Source organism: Photinus pyralis, unplaced genomic scaffold, assembly GCF_008802855.1.
Source record: "Photinus pyralis isolate 1611_PpyrPB1 unplaced genomic scaffold, Ppyr1.3 Ppyr1.4_LG1, whole genome shotgun sequence".
NCBI lineage: Eukaryota > Metazoa > Arthropoda > Insecta > Coleoptera > Lampyridae > Photinus > Photinus pyralis.
This window is the reverse complement of record NW_022170249.1, coordinates 34,926,319-34,952,152: the sequence shown is the minus strand read 5'-3', so window position 1 is coordinate 34,952,152 and position 25,834 is coordinate 34,926,319. Positions and strand designations below refer to the sequence as shown.

At 37.8% G+C, this 25,834-nt stretch overlaps 3 protein-coding genes across 3 annotated transcripts; all 3 read right to left on the bottom strand.

The window, feature by feature from the left end:
* Positions 1-5,312: 5,312 nt before the first annotated feature.
* Positions 5,313-6,797, bottom strand: LOC116160129. Its single transcript, XM_031473266.1, has 2 exons — positions 6,275-6,797; positions 5,313-6,235 (listed from the first exon to the last, which is right to left on the bottom strand). Exons 1-2 carry the CDS (start codon positions 6,532-6,534, stop codon positions 5,704-5,706), a joined length of 792 nt encoding a protein of 263 aa, XP_031329126.1. The 5' UTR covers positions 6,535-6,797; the 3' UTR covers positions 5,313-5,703.
* Positions 6,798-8,122: 1,325 nt separating this feature from the next.
* On the bottom strand, positions 8,123-16,965 carry LOC116169524 (cysteine and histidine-rich protein 1 homolog). The gene is made up of 6 exons (XM_031485635.1): positions 16,581-16,965; positions 14,782-15,020; positions 9,347-9,558; positions 9,135-9,295; positions 8,879-9,081; positions 8,123-8,634 (listed from the first exon to the last, which is right to left on the bottom strand). The coding sequence occupies exons 1-6, from the start codon at positions 16,800-16,802 to the stop codon at positions 8,607-8,609; spliced, it is 1,065 nt and encodes a 354-aa protein (XP_031341495.1). The 5' UTR covers positions 16,803-16,965; the 3' UTR covers positions 8,123-8,606.
* Positions 16,966-21,909: 4,944 nt separating this feature from the next.
* Positions 21,910-23,363, bottom strand: LOC116169514 (WD repeat-containing protein 89-like). The gene is made up of 5 exons (XM_031485629.1): positions 23,093-23,363; positions 22,806-23,035; positions 22,296-22,756; positions 22,049-22,243; positions 21,910-21,999 (listed from the first exon to the last, which is right to left on the bottom strand). The coding sequence occupies exons 1-5, from the start codon at positions 23,248-23,250 to the stop codon at positions 21,931-21,933; spliced, it is 1,113 nt and encodes a 370-aa protein (XP_031341489.1). The 5' UTR covers positions 23,251-23,363; the 3' UTR covers positions 21,910-21,930.
* Between the last annotated feature and the right edge of the window lie 2,471 nt (positions 23,364-25,834).

Below are 25,834 nucleotides of genomic sequence, written 5' to 3'. Positions count from 1 at the left end.
CCCACTCATAAATAAAGGCAAAATAATATAAAATCTAAAATAAACAATAGTTAATGAGCTTATAGTGGTTTTATTTACATGTTTAAAATGTGCACGGGTAAAACAATTACTCATGCACATTAAGTACAAATTATTAAGAATGCGTTCCAGAAATGTATGCAATTAAACCAAGTGTAATTACCATGTATAATCATTACTCTTTATTATTAAAATGTATATAGATATCATAAATGTAGTAATAGAAACGTATTAGATCCTAAAGTATGTTGAAATGGTGCGCTACTGGAATATAGCCGCAGGCGCATTCTTTTACTGCACGGCATTCTGTATAAAAGATATTACCTATAGCGGAGTTGTTAATCCTGACATAAAACCATTCTCTTTTTGTTTACTTTTTTTTTCCTGTCTTTTTGAAATAAAGTAGTAGGGGAAAATCAAATGTTTGTTTAAATAAATTGATTTCCTCAAGTTTAACTTAACCCGCTTTTAGCAAAAAAGGAGATTTATTTGGCTTACCAACAGCCTATACCTTATACCTGTAATTATTACGGTCGTCACTAGAGGCATTAACTGCAATTTACACTGTGATTTTTCTTGAAAAAATTAAATGAGATTTTTACATGATATAAAATAGAAATTATTACTCGATATTTAGATATATGAATTCTTTGGTCTTCGGTAACGATTACAACTACATATAACATAGATTTTGGGAAAAACAAGATCAGAAAAAAATTAAAAATTATATATCTCTTGCTTAAAATTAGGAGATACTTTACAAAACTTTGGAAGAAAAGTAATCTTATAATAATTAAAAAACCAGGGGAAGGGAAAGATCCGTTAAATATTAAAAGATATAGGCCAATTATGTTATTACGTGGTTCAGGTAAGATTAGAAAACTTGTTAAATGATCGAATCAACTACTATTTGGAAAAAAACAAAATCTTTCAAACAAACAATATGGGTTTAGGGAAGGAAAATCAACGTAGGATGCTATTTTAGATTTAGTTGAGAAAGTTGAAAAGTCACAAAAAAGGTATGTGTTAGGAATTTCTGTAGACATAGCGGGTGCTTTTGATAATGTATGGTGGCCGGCAATTATAACTGAATTAGAAAAAAATTAAATGTGAAATTTGAATACAAAATGTAATTAAAAGCTATTTTAACTGGTAGAATAACGGTATATGGCAATAATATGTTTTTGTACTCCGTGGACGAAATCAACGTGTTTTGTCATTCATTTAAGGGACTAAAGTGCAATTTTTTCTCCCGGACAAAAAGTGACAGTACACACTGAATTGTCAAACACAATTTAATGATTAATGGTTACCTGTATTGTACATATTTATTCTTGCACCATATTTTACACTTATTATACCGTTTTCCATATATCTTTTTGAATTTGGAAGGCAGTAGATTTCCTTATAGCTTGTTCTTCAGAGTTTTAAACGATCATTTGTACGCCGTAGTTTTAAACTAGAATCTTTAAATCAAACTGACATTTATCGTTATACGGTCACAATTTGACATTACCAGGTATATTGCTCCTACAGGAATGTACGCCAACGACACCAGTGACGCCATCTAGTGGTGGACAACGCAGAAAGCAAATCCTCCAACCACGGGTAGATTTCTCATTACCAACTGAAAAATGAACGCGGGCTTTTAGCGCGTCTAGCGAGAAGTTAGTTCGTTGTAGTGGAATTTACATTTTTACTAGTTGTATTTTTTGACACATGACATTTTTACTTACTTGATGTTTGTTGCTGAATTAATAAAAGTGGTACGAAATTTGTATTTATTCAAAATATAAACAAAAAGCTGATTTATCATCAGTCTTCTATGCGGAACAATATGCCGTATGGCAAGCGCTGAAGTACTGTGATATGGCACTGGGTTATCGACACTTCTGCATTGTAACAGACTCCTTGTCCGTTATAAAATCGATAGTAAACTGTGACAATGATACGATAACACAATGGTGTCATTCATCTATCGTATACTTAGAAGTACCTTATTATGGGTTCCCAGTCATGTGGGCATACAGGGTAATGAGGAAGCTGACAAGGTAACCCTGGAAGCAACCAAACAGGATGCGATCGATTGTACCTAAAATAAAACACAAAGATCTGAAAAATAAATATAATCGTGTAACTGTTTCCAAATGGCAAGATGATTGGGATATGTGTAATACTCACCTTAAAAACATCAAACCTACTTTGGCACGTAAACCAAATGGTTTTATTGTCAAATAATATATACAATATATACAAGCGGCTCGGATCGTAGGCGAAGCGTGGTTTCAGCGGGTCTGAGCTGGCGGATCGATCGGGGAGTAATGGTCAGCTGTAGACGGAGCGGGAGTCGAGGTCGCGTTCGGCTGAAGGCGGCTGGAGCTGTTGAAGATCTCGTAGCGCGGATGCCACTGCTCTCTGCTCGCAGGAACGCCGCTTATAAAGGATTCCGACTCGCGTCGTGTGCTGTCATTGGCCGGTACGTTTCGCCAATGCGATGGGCGCTAGGGCTCACTACGGAACAAGCCGGCACACGCTCGCCACACTACTCCCCCTCCAGTGCAGCGGTATGAAAATTGGCAAACTTGCCAGGAAATCTGATGCGTCGTCCGGATTTAGTCGTCGTTGTTTGATGAGGCGCAGCCGGGGATTCTGGAGGAGCTGAAGGTTTATGAGGTGGCGTGGGTGTATGATGAGGTGATGTAGGCTGCACGTCGTTGTTAGAAGTAAATGCTGGCTTGAGGCGGTCTATGGATACTTTGTCCTTGCGGCCGTTTTGGTCAACATGGAAAAATTTCTCGTGTCTTGAGATAACAGCAAATGGCCCCTCGTAAAACGGTTGGAGCGATTTTAATAAGCCTTCTTTTCGTACGAAGACGTGAGAGCAAGAATGTAGCTCCGGATGGACGAAGATTTTGGGTTGCCCGTGTAGTCTAGCTTGGGATGGCCGGAACTGCTCGAAGTGTGATCGAAGTTGCTGGGCGAAATCGGTAGTGTCGCTATCGGTGCGTTGTGAGCTGCCTGCGAATAATTCTCCTGGAAGGCGGAGTGCGGTGCCAAAGACGAGGGCGGCAGGTGCGAAACCAGAGTCGTCTGCAGGTGCTGAACGAAGACCGAGGAGTATAATTGGTAACACTTCTACCCAACGCTCTGTTCTGTAGCACTTGATGGCTGCTTTCAGGGTTCGATGCAAGCGTTCCACCTTACCATTAGCTTGTGGGTGGTAAGCCGTAGTACGAAGGTGTTTGATACCTAGCATCCTGTTGATTTCCGCGAACAGGGTAGATTCGAATTGTCGGCCTCTGTCTGTCGTGATCTTTTCGGGAATTCCGAATCTTGCAACCCATTCGCTTATGAATTTTCTGGCGACCGATTCAGCGGTGATATCGGAAAGGGGAATAACCTCTGGCCATGCCGTATAACGATCAATGAGAGTAAGCGCGTACGTGTACCCGAGGTTTGGTGGTAGCGGGCCAACTAAGTCCAAATGCACATGGTTGAAGCGTAGAGATTCCACTGTAAATTGGCCTGGGGGTGATAGGGTGTGGCGGTGCACCTTAGAACGTTGGCAATCTAGGCATTGGCGGCACCAGAGTTTGATGTCGGATCTCATCTTGGGCCACACGAACCTTTGGCAAATAAGACTTGTTGTTTTCCTTGCGCTCGGATGTGCCATATGGTGGATTTTCTTGAAGATCAACGTCCGATAGGGGGTCGGAACATAAGGTCTCTTCTCTTTGTCACAAAAAATATTGACGTCTGGGAACCCTGGCGGAGAAAACTTGTTTGCCTGATTGAGGTATGGGTGTAGTTCGATGTCTGATCGTTGTTGGCAAGAAAAGTCTTCGTAATCGATGGTCGGTAATGGAGTATCGATGGATTGCATGCGTGAGAGAGCGTCAGCCACAATGTTGTCCTTTCCCGCGATATGACGAACGTCGGTTGTGAATTCGGCTATATAGCTTAGCTGGCGACACTGTCGAGCTGTTCCACTGTCGCTTTTCTTAACTACAGCGAATGTCAAAGGCCGGTGGTCCGTGAGAATCGTGAACGAACGGCCCTCTAAGATGTGTGCGAAGTATTTGACTGCAGAGTACGCGGCGAGTAATTCCCTGTCAAAGGTGCTGTACTTTGCTTCCGTAGGCGTCAGCTTTCTGGAGAAGAAATCTAGGGGACGAGTGTTTGTCTCCATGATTTGCTCGAGTACGGCTCCCATCGCTACGTCGGATGCATCGATTGATAAGATTAGTGGGGTATCGTCGTGCCTAGGGTGAGCGAGCAAACATGCGTTGGCTAAATCGTCTCTGCAACGTTCGTAGGCTGCAACATGCTCGTCAGTCCACTCGATCTTTCGTTTGTCGTTTCGTTTGCTCGGTCCTTTGAGCAAATTGTTCAGTAAGTGTTGAGATGCTGCTGCGTTTTTGATAAACCGACGGTAATAATTGAACATTCCGAGCGTTCTACGAAGTTCTTGGATGGTGGTGGGCAAAGGCAGGTTCTTCAGAGTTTGTACTCGGGTGACGGATGGTTTGATACCTTCGCTGGAGATATCGATTCCGAGGAAGGTGAGTGATGATGCGCCAAACACACACTTAGCTGCGTTAATCGTGATTCCGTGTTCTTGGAATCTTTGCAGAACTGTTTCCAGATGCCTTCTGTGTGTAGCTTCATCCTGTGATGCGATTAGGACGTCATCTAGGTACGCGAAAGTATATGGTAGCTCTTTAAGTACTTGATTGATTAATCGTTGAAACGTCTGCGCTGCGTTTCTAAGGCCGAACGTCATTACCGTGAATTCAAATAACCCGAATGGGGTTGTGATCGCGGTTTTTTCGATGTCCGAAGGTTCTACCGGAATTTGGTGAAACGCGCGCACGAGGTCTAGTTTCGAGAAGATGGTACACTTATCCAGAATTTGAGAGACGTCCTGCATGTGCGGTAATGGATATCGGTCCGGGACGGTCACTGCGTTCAACTGTCTGTAATCTCCGCAAGGTCGTAACGAACCGTCTTTCTTGGGGACAAGATGGAGAGGACTCGCCCATGGAGATTGCGATGGTCGACAGATTCCTAATTCGATCATGTGGGCGAATTCGGCTCTAGCAGCGGTAAGTCGATTTCCGGAGAGGCGTCGTGGTTTAGAGAACACTGGTGGTCCAGATGTGGTAATGTGGTGTGTAACTCCATGTGTCACTTTATTCACAAGCACTTGTGGTATTGTCACGTCTTTAAACTTCCTCAGGAGGTCTGCAAACGGCGCCGAGTCGTGGATAGAATGCACTGAATGTACCGGATTCGCGGACGCGATTGCACTAACACTTAATAACGTATTGCCGTCGATTAACTTACGTCCTTTCATGTCCACCAATAAATTAAATTGGCGGAGGAAATCGGCGCCTAGAATCGGTTGGTTGATGTCGCACAGGATGAATTGCCAAACGAAGTTCCTGCGGAGGCCAAGGTCTGGGGACAGCAACCGGGTGCCGTAGGTGTTAATAACGGATCCGTTGGCAGCGAAGAGCTTATACTTATCCGGGCCAAGGCGGCGACGTGAACTGGAAACCGGAAACACTGATACGTCGGCTCCTGTGTCCACCAGAAACTGTGTGTTTGATATGGAGTCTTTGACGAGTAGGCGGCAGATGTTTCTTGGCTCGTCGCGCAGTACCGCTGCTGGCGACGAAAGAATTAGTTTTCCGAGTTGGAGGCTTGGTATGAGCAGGGTTGATAACAATTTTTGGCCCTGGAACCGAACTTGCGGTGATACCAGCAGTGCTCTGGGCGGGATTCGGCGTTGTGATTGGGCGTACGTGGACGCGATCGTGTACGTTGCCTGTATCTAACTCTGTCCTGCGTCTGAAGTGTGCTTACGGTAGCTGCTAAATCCTTGACCGTGGAGGCAAGCTGTGCGACTGTAGCTTCCAGATCGACGGGTGATGCCGCTGAGGACTGGCTTCTGGACACTTCCGAAATGCTGTACTGGTTGTATACCTCGTGTAATTTGTCTGCCATGGACACCAGCTGATCGAGATCTTGTGTGCTGACTGCGAGAATCGCCTGGTGTTGCTGTGGGAGTCGTGCTAACCACAGTGATTTAAGGATGTCGTTGCCGATGCGAGAACCTCCTAGATTCCGGAGATGAAGCATGAGTTGGGACGGCTTGAGGTCACCTAACTCCATGGCCCCCAGGAGTTTCTGCAGGCGTCGCTCCTCGCTCTCGCTGAAGCACGCAGTGAGACGTTTTTTAAGGGTAGCATACCTGTCCGTCGGTGGTGGATCGTTGATGATGTCTGACACCTGGGATAAAATCTGCGTGTCTATGGCTGCGACAGCTGTGTAAAAACGCGTAGTGTCGTCGGTGATGCCGGAGATATGGAATTGCGCCTCGAGTTGGCGGAACCACAGGCTGGGGTCACTCTTCCAAAACGGTGGTGGTTTGACTGCCACGCGGTTGATGGTTGACATGGGACGGTCTAGATGCTCAGTCGGTCCTTCGACTGGGACTTGAGGATCAGGCATGCTGGTATTGGCTTCCGCGTTGGCCGTGCCGTCGGGTTCGCTGGCTACGGGCTCTAGGAGCGAAGAGAGGTACGGTTCTTTTTCTTATAATAGCAGCACTAAAAAGTGCAGATTTGATTTGCTGGAAGGTTTCTTCGACGGGGTCACCAGTTATTTGGCACGTAAACCAAATGGTTTTATTGTCAAATAATATATACAATATATACAAGCGGCTCGGATCGTAGGCGAAGCGTGGTTTCAGCGGGTCTGAGCTGGCGGATCGATCGGGGGGTAATGGTCAGCTGTAGACGGAGCGGGAGTCGAGGTCGCGTTCGGCTGAAGGCGCTGGAGCTGTTGAATGATCTCGTAGCGCGGAATGCCACTGCTCTCTGCTTCGCAAGGAACGCCGCTTAATAAAGGGATTCCGCTCGCGTCCGTGGTGCGGTCATTGGCCGGTAGTTTCGCCAATGCGATGGGCGCTAGGCTCATCGTAACGGAACAACGGCACACGGCTCGCCACAAAGCCTTTATTTTTTAGTTCATCAAGTTATTGGAAATATGTTTATTACAAATGATTGTAGCATAATCTACTATCTACAAGTGGCACCACACCACGCTCAGAAAGTCCCTGACAGGGCGTGTCCGAGGGCGCTAGAAATTTAGATCGTACATTCTGATGCAAAATTTAATAACACTTTAAGGGAATTACATCTTATCAGATCGTAGAGCCAAGCAATATGTATCTTGAAAAAGACGGGTTTGTATAAAACTGGAGACGGAAAACGTAAAATAAAGCAAATACAAGAAGCAAAGTGTAAACTAAAATAACGTGAAGCGTCAACTGTCAAAACGGAATAATTAATAATTATGGCGCGGAATGTATCGCGTCGTTTAGCAGACTTTCTATTGGCCAGCCTGAATTATTTCAAAATTAGTTCGCATATTACCCGGGGCTTTTCTGAGCATGGTGGCACTTGTATTTTCAAAATAAGTATACGAGGTCAAGTAAAAAAGCTACTGGACCTAACCTAATTTTTTTCAATGGAACACCCTATATATTTTAATCTAAACAGACAGCATACAATATGGCAAACCAGGGATACTATATTAAAAGATTCAAGCGATTCAAAACAAATTTTTCAAATGATTATTATTAAAGCTTATGGCGCATTTAGAAAGTGGCTGCCATAAAGCACTGAACTTTGGTGTTCAAAAATACGCAAAAACGCAAATGAGTTTTGCACTGGTTTCCTATTTCAATATTACTAGTTCGCTGACGCTAGTAATGTGCCATTTTCCTCATTTTTATTTTTAAGAGGAACATTTCATTTCATCATTGTGTCATTGAATTTATATAGTTATAAATTCAATGATTCTGTTTTTCGCTCATTCATAACAAATTGAAAATTATGACATGTAGAGTGCAGTCTATTCCATTCGCATATGTATTCCAATTACATTATAAAATTAAGCAACGCTATTCGCCACTTTTCTAAAAGCACTGTAAATGAAGGAGTCTTTTTAGAGGCAAGATGAAAGATATGTATAAAATAAAACAAAGTTTTAACATAGATTTCTGTATTTTTTAAAAATCTGGTTGATAGCATTTTCTCATTAAAACAATTAAACCTAGTGCGACAAAAAATATAAACTAATTGATATTCTAACTATTATAACATAATAATCACTTTCTATGCGTTTTAAATAAATTAATAAATATATCTCATCATACAATCTTTTTTCTTAAATAACTCTTTCTTTATAAAAATTGCACCCTTACATAAGTTTATTGAAATTACACATGTAAAAATGTAAAAAAATAACATTACAACAAAGTTATATATAAATAAAAATGAAATTGCTCTTTCTGAATGAAATAATTGAAATAAATAAAAACATTTGTAACAGATAGTTATGAAGACAAACTGAACTTTAGGTTACAGACGGATAACAATAAATATGTATGTATAGAAATGGTAAAAGAAATGAATAAAAATGTTATTACGCAATTTCCTTCGATGAGCTGCTTATTATGGCAAAATGATTATAAAAATAAAACGATCTCATATGATCCAATGGCTTGTCATCAACAGTTATTTGGATGCTAGAAAGAGCACTAATCTGCAAAAAAGAATGAAGCAGTTAACTCTGTTAATTGAAAAAATTACTCGTATGAAATAAGGTCATAATCCAGAAGGCGTTAACTGTAACTTAAGGTAGAAATGGTCTTACTGGTAAAAAAAATGTGTTGGGAGGCAATTAAAAACGCTTAAAAGTGACTTGGATTGGAAAGTAGCATGGCAGGATCATTTGAGCTCTAATTATGACATAATTTCATACTATACACTTTCCCAGAGTTGCTTACCTAAAATTTATAGTTTTGGAAGCGAGAAGTCTATTGCATTCTGCACTATCAGACAGTGCAAGGGGAACGTAAGGGCTCTCATTCTCTTGCTCAGAAAAATCGAACCGATGTATTTGTGGTTGTACCTTCATATCACCGAATGGTCCACGAAGTATTAAGAAATGCATGCTTAGCGGAACAGTAGTCTTAGTCTTTAAAATTAACTGAAAAATATCATCACTTGTAACTACTGTTAACAAAGAGTTATGTTGTATACTTGATACGTCATTTCGCGTTCCGAACTTTGTGTGGGATCCTTTTGCATGTTGTTGATACGAGCCTTCAATACCCACTGGTTATTAAAGGCCGAGAAACGCGAGGTTTCATAAAAGAGCCGATGAACAAATTCTTCGGTTCTGTAAGGTTTTAACTGCAGATCTGAAAGACACAGTTAACTCAATTGATTTGAAAGGTGTACCCCACACTGACCGTTAAAAGTGATTTTTTCGTATCCCAACAGCTCAAAGATTGAATCAAACAGTTTGCGCTCAATGGCGCTTTTTTGATCGATAACTTGAAGTGCGTCCATCACTTCTAACCCGCTGCGATTTGGATGTGCACATTCGGATTCGTGCTGTACACTTTCGTGTACTGGTCCTCTCCATGGACACCCAATTCTGCTAAATTTACAGCTAGATATCCTACAACAAAGTTAATGCTTTATGATGCCCCAACAAATTTAGTGTGAAAAATTCTAGTTTTGGCATCTTTTTATCTTTTTGTTAAAAAGGTTATGCAGCAAAAGTATTTACTCATGTCATGGGCGCAGAGCATTTGAATTTCTTTGCACAGAAAAGTTGGTGCATTAATAACAATTTTCACATCTTTAGGAAAACATCATCATGACCAGCGAAATCAGTTTGTGATGTTCCGTTGTCATGTAGAGTGTAGAGCATTAAAATAAAACCAAACCTAAAGACAGCCAACTTTTGGACCCTGATGAAACCCCAGCAGCCCCAAACGCACAATATGACGCTGTAAATGTAAAACTGTAACTGTAAAATTAGTGGTATTTTTTTTCATGAAAAATATGATATAGAAAATGAAAAAAAGTTTTCGCAACTATAGCGCATTTTTTTTCAATTGATCAGTACTTCCCGAAAGTTCAAGTAACTGACTATTTATGTGTACAAAGCAAAATAAGTTATGGCATAAATATTCTAAATAAGAATCTTAGCATTGCGCAGTCTGCGCATGCGCACACTTGAAGTTTCAAATATGCAGCATCCCTGTCTTTACTAGAAGTATCTCTGGTTAAAATCTCAGATGCTTCTAGTAAAGGTAACCATATTGCATATAGTAAAAATCAGATAGTCTGCAAGTTACAAGTAATCTGCCTGTAACTGTAACTAAAGGGTGATCAAATAAGAACTTCCGAAAGTTTTTTTGAAATAAAACTCATTAAATTCAATTTAATAATCAAAAATTGTATTTGATACGTAAGTTCGTTTCATGACATTTAATGTTTAAAAATAATTTGTTTTAAATGTTGACCATGACTGACTCGTAGATGGTCCATTCTATGGGTCCAGTTTTCAAGCGCTCTTTTGAGCATTTCGGCCGAAATTTCATTAATTACACGTGTTATATTCGCTTCTAATGCAGGAATAGTTTGTGGTTTATCGGCATAAACAAGTAATTTGAGATAACCCCATAAAAAGTAATCTAACGGCGTTTGATCACATGATCTAGGTGATCAATTCACTGCTCCATTTCTTGATATGATGTTCTCATCAAAAGCTTCTTTCAATAAATCGATGGTTTCGTGTGCTGTATGGCACGTCGCTCCATCTTGTTGAAACCATAAGTCTGCTACATCAATACCTTGAATTTTTGGCAACAACTTTTTCATTGTGCGTTCAGTTGGACGATTATGAGCACCATAAAATGGTTGAAGAGCACGAAAAACATTTCTCACTGAACACTGATTTTGGAAATAAATTTCCACGATTTGTAATCGTTGTTCTGATGTAAGTCTATTCATGGTGAAATGTCAACTAATAATGAACAAAAAACACATATGCACATGACAGCTATCTTGATTAAAGTGGTTTAAAATCCCTATTGGGAAAAGTACTTCGTATTTGATCACCCGTTACTAGTCCTAATGAATTCGGTATATGCAAATGAGTTGTGTGACGCCATATTGGATTTTATGTCATTCGATAGAGAGAAAAATATTATCAGCGATATTAAACACTTGGTCCTTTATTTGGAAATTAATCTTGCATTTTTGCCTCAAAGTTCACATTCTGGCTGTGATTAAAACCAAATTGATTCTTTATTGTCTCGCATAGCCATAGTCACCATTGACATGGCCATGGAATTATTACCATAAGCAATACATTGTAAGCCTCGAGGGAAAAATGCAAGATTAATTTACAAAATAAAATATCAAGTGTTTCGTATCGCTGATTTTATAATGACACAAAAATACAATATGGCATAGAAATAATAAAGTTGACGTGATCTACTAGAAACTCACAAGTGATAAAAATTTTATTTTGCCACCACCAAAAAGCCGAAAAAAAATTACTACGGGTTTGATAAATCTATTTTTTGATATCTTTGAAAATAAATAAACGCCAGCGCATTTTCGAAAATGACATTTTTCGGTTTTTTGACCATAACTTCGTTTGCTCCAAAATACTCTGAAAAAGAAACAAATCTACATACGAGTAAAAGTCTGCAATTATTTGCCCAATTAAGCGACTTTGTATCTCTTAAGGTTTACGATCCCCATCCCCATACAAATATCGGAAATTATTATTATTATCAATTAATTGTGTGTTTATTCGAATCCTTTGTGTGACCCGAACTGCAAAACTATAAATACTTGAAACCAAAGAGCTTACTTCGGTTGCAAGTAAAAAACTAAAAACCAAAGGAGAAGATGTTGTCACCTCAGTAACAGAACGACAAAAGCTTACCAAATGTGTCTGAAGTAAAAAAATGTTACTCCAAATGAACCTTTGTCAATAATGAGTGACGCAAAATAAAGCAAACAGATGGACGGCGAAATTTATCACAAATTTTGAGAAGCAAAATTACAGTTCTTCAACTTCAAAAGAGGACAAACTGTCACCGAATCGTCTGCAGACATTTCACTATAAGATCTATTGGATCATACAGTAAATCGGATACGAGAATTACAATAACCAGTTATTTTTTCACTATCCACTGATCTTTTGAAGAATTTGAAATTATCGTTTTGAAATCTCTCTATCGGTCAATTGTCAGAAAGGATCCAAGAAGCAAGAAATAAAGGTCCCATGAGTTTTAGAAAGAACCACACTCGCAATTTCGACAATAACAAAAAACCAAGATTTGCTCAACACTCCTCATAACGTCTGATCCAGTAATTTAGGTAATCTTTGCGCAATTGCCTACCACGAAAAATCTTAACCCTACGCCTACTGTATTTAGTAATAGGTAACGCACTTTATCAAAATTCAATTATTTTTGAATTTTTTTCGTAGATACACAGGATGTTCCTAATTGTGATGTAAATACAGAAGGGGCTAATTCTTTGGTTATTTTATGACTAAAAGTTCATATAAACATAGTTACACTGAAGGCGAGGCTTACATTACAAATCATATCAATGGTAGTGAGAACCTGCAGGGCTCGCTGCAGGGTGTTGTTTTTCCAGAATCCAGAGATCATGTTCCGATTACTACCACTGCACTTTTTTCGGGTCGCCATTGGTAGATTGTAAAATAAGAATTTGATATTCAGATTTACTTGGAAACTTTTTGGTCTCTTTCGTATTTGTGACCGTGATTGGGGAAAATGAAAAAATCAATTTTCGATAGTTAGCTAAATGAAAGGAAAATTTCTTATTGTCTAGTAGGCCCTGGCTTTATTTGAATAATCTTTTGTTTTTATTAGTTTTGACCTCGGTTCTGACAGTTCGCATTTGAAATTGTTTATTATAATTAAAGGTTTAGTGTGTAACACTTTACACGAGGGGCGTGACACGAGTAATTTTTGGTGTACAAATGAGATGTATGTAATTTTAAATTACTTGAAATTCTATAAAATTACTTAAATTACTTATTAGAGTACATTAACTACAAAAATTACTTATTCTCCAAAATTACTATGAAATTACATAAAGAATTACAAGCATTACATTGTAAGTAGAAAAATTATTGTCGTCCCCACTCTAAAGTATTAAAATTCCGCTAATTTAGCAGTTTATTGATTAATACGATTATTCTGCTTTATTAACGAGCTCCTAGCGAGTTTATCATTTTGCGGTGTCTGTCCGTCCGTCCGTCCGTCAGCACGATAACTGATAAACGAATGGACCGATAACGATGAAATTTTGCAGATGGATTCTTTATCAAATTTGTAGATCGGAGTTCGTGAATTGACAATGTAGACCGAAAAATAAAGTAGGCCCTTTTGACATCTCCGTTATATTTATGAACCGAATTGCATGAAATTCAATATGCGCATAGCTTTAGCCATATAAAACACAATTCCAAAAGTTGAGCCTAATTGATCAGCATTCACAGTGCCCTTTGCGCATCTCGACCATTTACAGACCGAATTGCAAACTTTCTTATTTATGAAGGTATATTTAAATGAAATTTGATACATAATCACTTGGTATAAAACCAAATTTAACACCAGTTTCAAAATTTTATTTTGCGCATGCGCAGTGCCAACTTCCTTATTTATGGAGGGATTTAAATAAAATTTGATACATAGACACTTGGAATAAAACCAAATATAACTCCAGTTTCAAAATTTGGTTTTGCGCATGCGCAGTGCCAACTTGCTTATTTATGAAGGCATTCTAATGAAATTTGATACATAGCCACTTGGAATGAAAGCAAATGTAGCGCCATTTTCCAAATTTGGTATTGTGTAGGATGTGCAGTGCGAACTTTCTTATTTATGGAAGCAATTAAATGAAATTTCATACATATATACTTAAAATAAAAGCAAAACTAACATCAGGTTTAAAATTTGGTTTTGCACATGCTATAGCCATACCCAGGAGCTCGTTTGCTATATTTGTTTAATTTATTACAATAAGTAGCCACGTCTTTTTTCAGATGGAAGACAGTACTATTAATCAAAGGGAATCAGGTGATTTAGGTGGTGACATATTTCAAGAGTTTCAAAAAGAATATAATGTTGTCATCCGTTTATACCTCAAAAATTTGCTACAGTTTTGTGGTTTTGATTAGTCCCATTAGTCCGTGGGTTGCGCCTCAGGTTGCGTTGCAAGTGAATAAATTTCAACGTAATAACTGATATCGTTGTAGTTGACACGAATTTGTTTAGATACAGCAATCTTGACAACTATTACATAATCAGTTTCACATTTAGAAGTTTACTGAAATTACAGAAATTACCGTTTGTAATTCTGGAATTACAAACATTACGCAATGCATATCAAAAATTACAGAAAAACTACTATTACAATTCGAAAATTCCAAAAATTACTTAATACAAGCCGAAAATTACAAAAATTACGTAGTGTAATCACAAAATTACAAAAATTACCTGAAATTATATGAGTAATTTAATGTAATTACAGTAGGTGTACGTTTTATTTGCTTGTGGCACACCCCTCGACTTTACACTTATGGTGAAATTATAACACCCCGTAGATCGGTAAGGAAGCGTTTCCAGAACTATGTTTACATGAACTTAAAGTAATAGAATAAGTCAAAGAATTAGCCCCTTCCGAATTTACATCATATTTAAGAACCACCCTGCACAAATACATACAGTTAAACACAATGATCAAATAGTTTAAAGTTTGGTTCTTTGGAGATCCTTTGAAGGCAAAATATAAATTCAGACAATGAGTAGAATATTTGGTGTATGAACAATATACGTACCTTTCTTCACATAAGCTCTCTTCGTGTCTCTCCAAGGTATTTCTTGGATACTCCTTGTTACAAAACTGACATTCGGAAGGTAACTCAGAAACTGCATGTTCCACGGCAAGATTACGAGTTGCCGATGCCTTACTGATCTCCACACGGCAATTCGGACATGTTGCCATTTCATCTCGGAGACGAGCATCTGCCAGTACATGAGTGAAGCATCCAGCACACATGAGGTGCCCATTGCTACACTGTAATATATACACATTATATTCATTCATAAATAAAGTAAAATAAACATGCTACTTATTGCAATATGAAAATAACAAAAATGCTGGTGTCCATATATCTGAAAAAGTAATATTATCATCTTCCACTATAGCAGACCTGGAAAAAATGTGAAAAATTTCTGTCTAGCTCGAATTCTTAATATAGATGGCTGTAAGAGGCAATTACCCTTTTTATATTTAGACTAGAACTAAAGTTATTTACAGACAAGGTTGGAAATGACTGCATACTAAGAATAATGGTTACAAAACGGCAACATTATTCTTAGTTTTACTTAAATTTTACTACAATTGGACTTACTCACCAGTCTTCTTTTCTACCCTGGAACTAATATAAATAAATATCAATACTTGTTGGAAAAGGCAATGAAAAACAAAAAAATAAACAAAAACTTACTATAGTTACCTGATTCGGCTCACCACTCGATTGTTACATTTTGCCACCTACCTTTCCTTTTGGCAAAAGTTTTTTTTTAAATGTCGTTTCTAAATTTTACAATTTAAGTGTGAACTGTCCAAAATTGAAATGCTGACTTTTTCTATTAAAAAATAAAATTGAAGCTTTTGTAGGCATTGTAAAATTTTTAGCTTAATAGTGCCCTTAGAAACATCATCAAACTTACTTTTTGGTTGATAAGACCAGGGAAAGGGTAAGGATATTGTACTAACTATACAGCGAATAATTACTAAATAAGTAAAGTTAATACATTTATTGTCATTTCCTTTTGAATGTTCTATAAAAATATGACTGCGAATATCCTGGCTATATGATCGTCTAGGAACTATATAAGTAATTACTATTAATTACAATACATTTAGTAACTAAGTATGTTAGTTTAGCTATATTGCGACTATTTATAACACAACTATATTTTACATCAAGTAACAGTCACACATCAGGAACGATGAAGAGAAAATGACCCATTTGATCGATTATGGTACATTAAATCCGAAAAATCAAGTACACCAATTATCGAAGGAGTGTACATGACATATCATACATTACATGATGATGCAATTATGATGTAAACAATGAATGGGATCCTCCAGAAGAACCAATTTTCCAATTTTACTAAAGGGTCACTTTCTGTTTCATCCCAAGGTGAACAATTCTATGTTAAACCTTCATAAAAACTTAAAAAGTACCGCAGTTAATGCGCAATACGAATGTTCTTTGTTTGCAAGATTAGGCCATAGACCTTGTCATGATATAAAACTCTATACATTTGGTCGCTCAAATGTTTCAAAAATCGTTTCGCATGGGACGCAAGCGAACGAATCGGGGACCTACCCAAATTTTTGAAACATCAGTCGACGTTCGAAATTAAAATAAAAATACAGAAGACCTAAAGGAAAGAAATATTTTTAGCAACAGCTGAAAATAATCAATACGTACGAGCGCCTGCGGCGCACTGCAGTAGTTAAAAGGAACAAAGAAATTAAGAACGTCTTACATAATTCTGCGTTGAAAATTGCGGATTTCAAATTGAATAGAATTAAATAGAATGAAATGGAAACACTTACCTGATAAACAGCTGCTTTTGGTAAATCTAAACAAACTGCGCAGCAGAAAATACCACCCAATCGTTGTTCTAATTTATCTGTTTTTAGTTGGGAATTACTTTGTGCCGATGAAATTTTACGTTTTTTTGCATCGGGTTCTGAAAATTCGTCCAAAATTTCCACTGTTACCGAAGGTTCGGGTGGCAATTCACTGCTAGACGTGGCTGGTTGCGTCTCTGACATTTTCTTGCGTTAAACACGTCAAAATCAAAATATACAACTCGAACAGCTGACAGTGAAATACCTCAGCGTATCGCAAAACAGCTGACCTAAAGTGACGTGCGCGCTGGCGTGTTGCGTCTGCGCTTCTCCCACCAATGTCGTTCATAGCAAAACATCTGTCTGTGGTCTGGGAACAAATTTGTAATTTACAAATTGATATAAATAAAGTTGTTGTTTTTATGCAATTACGAAACAACAATGACTCAAGCGTATCTTATCTAACTTAAAGTTCATCGTAGTACACTCGTCATTATCGTTTACTGCTAAGTAAATATTTATTAGGGAAAGGTCAAATAAGTACATGAAAGTCTTGTCAATTAAAGCGTGGCAGCCCGAAGGTCACAAACAAGTTCCAAATAAGCGACCTCGTATCGTGGCACAACAGCAAATCGTTTAGATGCAAGGTCCGCTGACGAGTAATAAACTTGTGCGGTAATCACCAACATTCACCTTTACCAATTTAATTTCTATCTTTTTTCGACAAGCGGTAATTTAATATTTATTATTGCTCATCGGAACTAACTCTATTAACGCTAAACTAAATTCATACCGCTTCTTATTTATAACAATTCAATATTTATTACTTACTTGCAGTCACTTTTATAATACGTCGAATTTCATTATTTATCACTTCGTTGATTATATATTCATATTAAACAAAATTCAATTTGCTTATATAGAAAACAATAGATCTTCTTGAGAAATCAAGAAACCACATTCTATTTCACAGAAAAAACATCACATCCGTTTTTATTCAATATCGCCGGTGTCTAATCCTGTATCGACTTGATGGCGCCCTGACATCGCTCTAGAAAATTCACTACACTTCTCGCAACACGAATGACGCCGGTTGTATTCTTTGATGACTCTCGTTCTATCTAGTTATTTCTCGGTAGTTGCATGATGACACTCTCGTGTGTCTTCTATTTTCGAAAAAGAAGCAATTAACTGCAGTTCTACGAAATGGTTAAGGGTGTAATCCAGTACTACAACATTTATGCGAAAATAGTGCGATTTATATTTCGTCTCAATTCTGTAAAACATGAGATGAAAGACGGGGCTAATTTTTTTCACTTATAATTGCACAAGAGGTTTGTATTTTACCGAGTAAATTTGGGTTGTTTAGGTAATGAAAATCTGTTGCCTAGCAATTAGACGAGAAAAACTGTCAACTAATAAAAATGCGACACCGCAGGTGGAGCATTTTTAGGTTGACAGTTTTTCGAGTCCAATTGCTAAAAGGAAACAGATTTGAATTGCCACAACCCAAATTTATTCGGTTTAAATACAAACCTCGAGTGTAATTCGGCAGGACAATTTAACGAACAAGAAATTCACCAAACTAATCAATTATTGACAGACGTCAAACTAGTCATATGGGTAAGGATAATGCGATTATTGGTTCGAAAATGAATAAGTGAAAAAACCACTAGTGCATTTGTCGCTGGAAAAGTTGCAGGTAACTTTTGCCGCTGTCAAAGTGACAATTACACTGCGGCTTATGTGATTTTTTATACATGAGTTGAATTGTCGTGTAAATTATACATTTAAAAAGTATGCTACAGAACAAAATTTTAATATTTAAGAAAAAACAATTTTTTAGAGCACTGCCAATAAAAAGTGAACTTTTATAGGTAAAATGGCGTCAACACAAATTATTTTAAAAATCTCCCTGTAGCATACTCAGAAAAAACATTAGCAAACCATAGAGCCATCGACCAAACTTTCAAATAAATTACAAAAAATTTTAGACGAAATATTAATTCGAAATTTTTTACGAAAACTTGTAGCGTTTAGTGAAGTCTTTCACCATTTATAAATGTACAGTAGGCAACACATTATACGGCAAGCCTGACTTCATTAGCGACGTTGTTGCGTTTATCGGGACTAATTTACAAATAGAAACCGGATTCATTAGAACGTATTATAATTCCATAATATACTGGGTAATACAATTCACACGGAAAATGTGATTTATTTTTGGGTAAATTAAAAGTTATGTCTTTTCTGACGTTTTTTGTAACACCCCTAAAATTTTAGTGTGATACAGATTTGAAATTATACCCATGTAGCATCTTTCGGAAAAAGATATAGTTTGCGAAAAAAGCGTTAGTTCTCATTTATTTTGTGTTGTTCCCGAATTAGACGAAATTTTGAAACACCCCTAAAATTTTAGTTTGATACAGATTTGAAATTATTCCCATGTAGCATCCTTCGGAAAGAGACATAGTTTGCGAAAAAAGCGTTAGTTCTCATTTATTTTGTGTTGTTCCCGAATTAGACGAAATTTTGAAACACCCCTAAAATTTTAGTGTGATACAAATTTGAGATTATTTCCCTGTAGCATCCTTCGGAAAGAGACATAGTTTGCGAAAAAAGCGTTAGTCCTCATTTATCTTGTGTTGTTCCCGAATTAGACGAAATTTTGAAAAACCCCTACTAATAAATGTTTGGGATTTGGATATGCATTTTTTAAATATATCTAATTGTAGGTACTTATTCGCTTACATGCGTTATTTTCCAGATAGTCAATATAGTTCATGATCATGAAGTAACTATACTGGGTTTAAAAAAATATATACGTCTTATGAATAACTGGGAAAAGTGAAATTATTGAGGATTAGCCGCTGTGACAATGATTTGCGTTTTCTAATCGATTTTTAATTATATATGCATATTCGTCACAATGGCTAATGACCTAGGTAAATTAGCGTAATTACTTGTTTACTTTATACCAGGGGTCGGCAATCTGCGGCTCTTTTGATATAAAGTTGCGGCTCTCCGTATTTATCTAAAGAAATTACTTCATTTGTTCGAAATTCGCCTTTTTAATTAATCTTATTTGTTTACCAAATCAAAAGTACACTTGCAGCAAATAATTATCTAATTTGTGACACCTGTTTACCTTTACTTTCTTGTATTCTTTTGTTTTTTTATTACAGCAGCCTACTCATCCGATGTATAAACACGTAATTAATTAATGAGTAGGTACTTTTGTGAAAAATATTGAATAACATAAAAACTGCGGGGTTTAAGCACAGGGCACCCCTTATAAACATTGAAGAGAACGCAAAAGACAATCGAATAGCGAAATAAAACAGTAGTAGTTCCATTTGAAAAAGAATAGTTATAGCAGTTTGAACAAATGGCATTGAAACAAGTAAAAATATGCAGGATGTTCTATTTAAAAAGATCAGTTATTTATTGACATCGTAAAAATGGGACACCCTGTACATGCAAAAATAATTTCTGTAGATCCGCAACCACCAATATTTTTTACCAGGTATCAGCTATGTAGGAAAAACCGACGCATTGTTGCAGGACCCTGTATATAGCCAAATACTATAATATTAAATCAAAATTTTTTTGTGGCTCTTTCAAAACTGGGAAATTTTATAAGTTGTAATTTTTGGCTCTTCTGTTTCAATAGATTGCTGACCCCTGCTTATGCTTTATACAATGGTTGATGGGCAGGTAAATTCTTCAATCTGTGTTTATTCGTTACGATTTCATTACAAGTAAGTATTATGCAACCCATCATACGTCAATCAGAAATAAATTTTAAGTGGAATACACCCTTAAGGGGTTCATTTAGCACTAAACCAACAGACCGATATATTTCCACCCCGCCGGTACCTACCTTGGAACACTACGTTTAGCATATTGCGCACGATGCGCCAGTCTCATATACCTATAAAAGCCACATTCGATATTTGGAATTGCGAACTTTATCTAACGCCATGAATTTGGTAGCGCTTTCCAACAATACTGACGAATTTGGATATGACGGAATTTAATAGGAAACAATTCTTTGGAGTAAGTACTTAGATATTGGACACGATCAACTTTTTGGACGATAATGTGAAGGCACTTGGCTTGGGTTCACATTTAAAACCTATAACTTTTTTTAAGGATCTGAATCTGATACCTACCACAATTTCCATAGGACTCTTGATGTAGGAGCTACAAGGACAAGGACAAAAACCGTGACGAGAGAGATGGATAGAGGTAGGGTCTGTATACTCTGTAACTGGAATGGCATCGAAATCCAAAATCGCGTGCCGCCGTTGAGTGAAACACTCAACGGTGCCGCCTAACGTAGGCTGTGGTAGGTATCCTCTTGTCTGGCACGTCATTTGTATAATAATCCTTCTGGCAGGGTGTTTTGTAAAACGCATAAACGCCACGTGGGTGGTTACGGAGTATTTAGTTATGTAGTACAATGGGTAGGTGTCTCATTCACGTTGTTTTAGGCGATTTGCAAAACAACGTGCTAGACAAGGATTATTATAGGTACAAATAACGTGCCAGACAAGCATGAGGTGAGAATACCCATATATATAATGAGAATACCTACCTCAGCCTACGTTAGGCGGGTTTTGCAAGGAATAGCCATTCATTTTATCAAATTTCATCGATATCAGTTTAGGGGTGCACCATCTTGGAGTAGGGATTCTAGATTTTTTTTACAAAAGTTTTGAATATCAATATAACGGGCGATCAACTCATTTTTGATCGCATAGTATGATCCAAGCTTCTACCTTGTTCGTTACCTAGGTGTATGTAGTGTTGCCTATGGATTGGAAACCTTAATTAGTATTGTATTTTTTCCCAAAGCTTTTTCCAACAGGAGCTTGCATAGAATAGATATAGATTCATTCAAAGATTAAACAACTAACTGATTTATATAATTGTTGCAGTTATTTTTGTATAGTTACATTATTAATGTTAGTAGATCTAATTTATTGATGCATCTTTGCTTAGTTATGTCCAAAAGTATGGAAAAGTTTAAGGCCTGATTAAAAACCAGCTTTGCCCAATCTAGGTCCTTTGGTTACATCCATTATATGCACTTATTATTATAATGGAAATGAATGCCGAGAGCTGCCGGCCCATAAGACAATTGGTCCTCCTGCAGTGGGGGTCGGGCATGTCCTTACTTAAGCCACTGACCCATCTTGCTTGTATTGTATATCATATCACCTGCCTAAACATTTTATATATCATTGTGTTCCTCTTTGTAAATAAAAGAAAAATTCAAGGAACCTTTTGCTTATAAAGATAAAAATGCAAATCAATCTTTTATTGTCTATACATTCAGATTTACATTCCACACATTTAATATTCCTTGTTCCCCTCCTGTCATAAGTAGATTGTGCTGTAAAATTATCATTACAGATGAGATTGTAAACACAAAATTTACTTACGTATTGATTAAAAACACTACATCGAACCCTTTGCCTGTTCTCTTTCAATGTACCAAATGATTCCAGTTTTTTGTTACTTGTAGACATACATTTCAAGTGTTCTCCATCATTCCAATTAGAACCAGCTAAAATAAGTAGCTCGTTCCCCAGTAACCTGTGAGCACCTGCTACATAGCAATGTGCTTCCGATTTGCGCTAAGCAATTACATATCAATGTTTTGAACTACACAGACACTCGTTAAAATACCTTCATTGCTTTGGTAATATCACTTCTTCGAAAATGTGCATAAGGCTCTGCATCGTCAGGAGACCACAGCTGAACATCAGCAGTGTGAGTAATACAACTAATAAAATCTTTGCCCTTGTTACTATACCAGCATAATTGTTCAACCGAAGATTCTGTGTTAAATGAATCCATTAAAGCATCATCTTCATTAGTATGTTTAACATCGTACACATTAATTAAGCCATCTACAGAACCTGACATCAATTTATCAGCATCATTTGGATCAAAGACAACTTGAGTAACATCATCAGTATGCGATTCCCAATAACCACCCATCAAAGTTGTGTTTCTAATATCCCAAAACAATATAAAGGCTTCACCCTTATAAAGTTCAGTCCCTGCAGTTAAGAGACGATTATTCGCAGATGCATTAAAACAAGCTAATGTTTTAAGATCATTTGACGAGCCCTCTTCTTTCTTTTCTAGAATTAAAACATCTAAAAGCACTTGGCGTTTAAATTTAAAACACACCTGTGAATTGAACGACAAACTTTTGAGGCGTTCTCAAATCCCACAGCTGAATATTACCAAGAGATGTAGCAATATACATCAAATCGTTACTTTCTGGACTAAATTGCACTCCTATGATCGGATGCTCAAAATTTTCTAAAGTCTCCAATTTGGCGAGCCGGTTTTCGCCTAAACGAAAAATCTCGCAAGAATTATTCGATGTGCCGATAAGGATATTGCAGCTGGCATCACTAGAACGCTGTGTTTATTAAAAATGAGTCCACTCTACACGTGCATGAGGTGCATACGATGTCGCTGATAAATGTAGAATGTAAGAATCATCTTTTCGGTTAATTTCCTTCTCCGTGACTAAGGGGCAGGCATTTATAGAACTGACCGCTTCATCTTCATTTGAGTCACTGTCATAGTCCTCCAAGTTTAGTTCCGAGGAATTTTTATGGTCCATTATTTATAAATGCAACACTAGCAGTACCCAGCCATACAAATGAAAATTAGAAAAGTGAGGTTATAATTAATAATTATAAAAATTATACATGTGATTTGTGATACATGTTGGAGGGGACGATAGGTTTGTCCATTGAGTTAGAAAACTAATGGAGGGAATATAATGGTAGAGGGGGTAAGAATTTTTGTAGACGGAAGTTGCCACAGATAGAGGCCACTCGCGTGGATAGGTTCCCGTGAAGGTACATTTTGGCCGACATTATTTGACATATGAAAACGCGGGTCCTGTCACTGTCAGTTTTCCACCAAATTCAAATTTTATTAAATTTGCCATTTTAAAGTACCTAATAATGTCGGATCGGTTTGTGCTCTGGTTTATAACTAACTGCCGCCATAGAGTAAATAATTATTTACTCTATGCTGTCGCATAGTGTTTTTATCACACGCAATTTTGTGAATTGAGAATGATTAGCTGCGTATTGTGGAGACCCGCAGTGGATGCGGATCGGAACGAGAAAGAAGAGTAGGCGTTTGTCATTAGATAGAGAACTGTCATGGAACTGTCTATGAGTTAGATGTGTTTGTTGGAGTTGAAATAAAAAGCGTATTTTCAAATAGTGGTGTTTTACTGGGTTATTACATTGGCGACGAGGATTAAAAAGAAACTTATTTCGGTAAGAAAAGAAAAGGGGGAACATAATTATGTTCCTAATACAAATCGGTTGCAAAGTCAAACCGAAGAGGGACCGTTAAATCGGACACAGAGGGCGCGCACTAAACTGCGCACAAAGAGTGACCGTTAAATCGGACCAAAAGGGCGCGCACTAAACTGCGCACAAAGAGGGACCGTTAAATCGGACCAAAAGGGCGCGCACTAAACTGCGCACAAAGAGTGACCGTTAAATCGGATCAAAAGGGCGCGCACTAAACTGCGCACATAGAGCGTCTGTTCAATCGGACTCAAAGGGGCGCACTAAACTGCGCACATCGGGCGTCCGTTAGATCGGACACAGAAACGGATAATCCGTTACGCAAGCAAAGTGAGTAAAAGAAACGTCACTGTGACAAGATTAAATAAGTATTATACAATAGGTTTTTTTTTAAAAAAAAAGCACCTTGAAATGGAGTATTGTAACATAAAACCGTTCCTTTGTGACAATATAGACAAGGCTCTGTTACGTACAGAATGGGAGAAATGGTTGCGATCGGTTAAATTGTATTTTGAGGCGGAAGAAATAGTACATCCTAAGAAAAAAACGCAGTAAGTTACTGCATTTTTGAGATATAGGACGTGGCATATAATCTTCCCAGGGCCATCGAAGAATACGACGAACAACAGAAAAATGACGTTTTTGGAGTATTAGTGAAAAAGTTAAACGATCATTTTTCTCCGGAACAGAATTCGACTTTTTAAACGTCACGTGTTTAGCTCCATTAAAACGGAAGGTGGAGAAACCTTTACTAAATTCTTGTTAAGAGTAAGACGACAATCGTCAAAATGTGCATTTGGGACTTCCAAAATCGAAGCCATAGATATCAACTTAAAAGACAAGTTGATCGACTCAGGGGCACCGGTGGAACTGAAGAAGAAATTATTGGAGAAAGAGAGGTGTCTAGATGAAGTCATAGAACTGTCGGATACATGAGGAAATAAGCACGCAATCCACAGTAATGAACCAAGTTAACTCAGAACCATGTCCGTCGTACGTTCACATTAATAAGGTGGAGATAAAGGGAAGGCAAAGTAATGAATGCGCAAGATGTGGAAGGACCGATCACAAGAATCGAAAGTTAAGTGTCACCGCTGTGAGTTAGTGGGGCATTTTGCTACCAAATGCAGAACGAGAACCACTAAGCGACCTGCTAGGCTTGAACCAAAAGGAAATACGAAGAGTTGGCGGAATGCAGTAAATCGAGCGGATGACCTCTCACAAGAGTGAGAAGAGGACCGAGAAGTAGAAATCGAGAGGTTTGATTGTTTTAAGGTGGTCGAGTGGTAGACAATTCAGCAGTCAAAGATGGGCTAATTGAATGCATCGTGGGGGAGGTGTTAAAATAACCATGCTCATCGATTCCGGGTCAAAAGTGAACGTTAGATTGGAAAAAGTTGACGCGAAATAAAACTGTAGTCTGGAAATTGAGCCTAAGTAGTGAGAAAACGTTGAAACCTTACGCTTCTGGAATGTTACTAGTCGATCACAAATTTCGGTCCACAATCACAGTAGGAACAAGGCAAGAAATAATTGCGGATTTCTTTGTTATCGAAGGAGGAGACATCTGTAGTAGGAAAAGACACCGCTCTTCGACTGGGAATACTGAAGATGGGTTTGAACGTAAATGCTTTAGTGGAAAACACGTCGTTTCTGAAAATCAAAAACGTGTTAGTTAAGCTTACCATAGACCCGAGAATAAAACCGGTTCGACAACCTCTTCGAAAGGTACCAATCACGGTGGAAGAAGCAGTAGAACAGAAATTGGACGAGACTTTAGCTAAAGGAATAATTGAGAAGGTCCGTGAACCTAGCGAATAGGTGTCCCCAATAGTAGTAATTTTCAAGTCGGGTGGCGACATCCGTATTTGTATT

Excerpts from the sequence above, each read along its gene's own strand:
- LOC116160129 (XM_031473266.1), bottom strand. The coding sequence starts at position 6,534 with ATGCCTGATCCTCAAGTCCCAGTCGAAGGACCGACTGAGCATCTAGAC. Across the intron at positions 6,236-6,274 it reads GATCCACCACCGACGGACAG|CGAGAGCGAGGAGCGACGCC; the intron begins GTATGCTACCCT and ends TGCGTGCTTCAG.
- LOC116169524 (XM_031485635.1), bottom strand. The coding sequence starts at position 16,802 with ATGTCAGAGACGCAACCAGCCACGTCTAGCAGTGAATTGCCACCCGAA. Across the intron at positions 9,559-14,781 it reads GAGAGCTTATGTGAAGAAAG|GATATCTAGCTGTAAATTTA; the intron begins GTACGTATATTG and ends ACTTTGTTGTAG. Across the intron at positions 9,296-9,346 it reads CGAAAAAATCACTTTTAACG|ATCTGCAGTTAAAACCTTAC; the intron begins GTCAGTGTGGGG and ends TGTGTCTTTCAG.
- LOC116169514 (XM_031485629.1), bottom strand. The coding sequence starts at position 23,250 with ATGGACCATAAAAATTCCTCGGAACTAAACTTGGAGGACTATGACAGT. Across the intron at positions 22,757-22,805 it reads GTTTGTCGTTCAATTCACAG|AAAAGAAAGAAGAGGGCTCG; the intron begins GTGTGTTTTAAA and ends TTTTAATTCTAG. Across the intron at positions 22,000-22,048 it reads GTAGTGTTTTTAATCAATAC|CACAATCTACTTATGACAGG; the intron begins GTAAGTAAATTT and ends ATAATTTTACAG.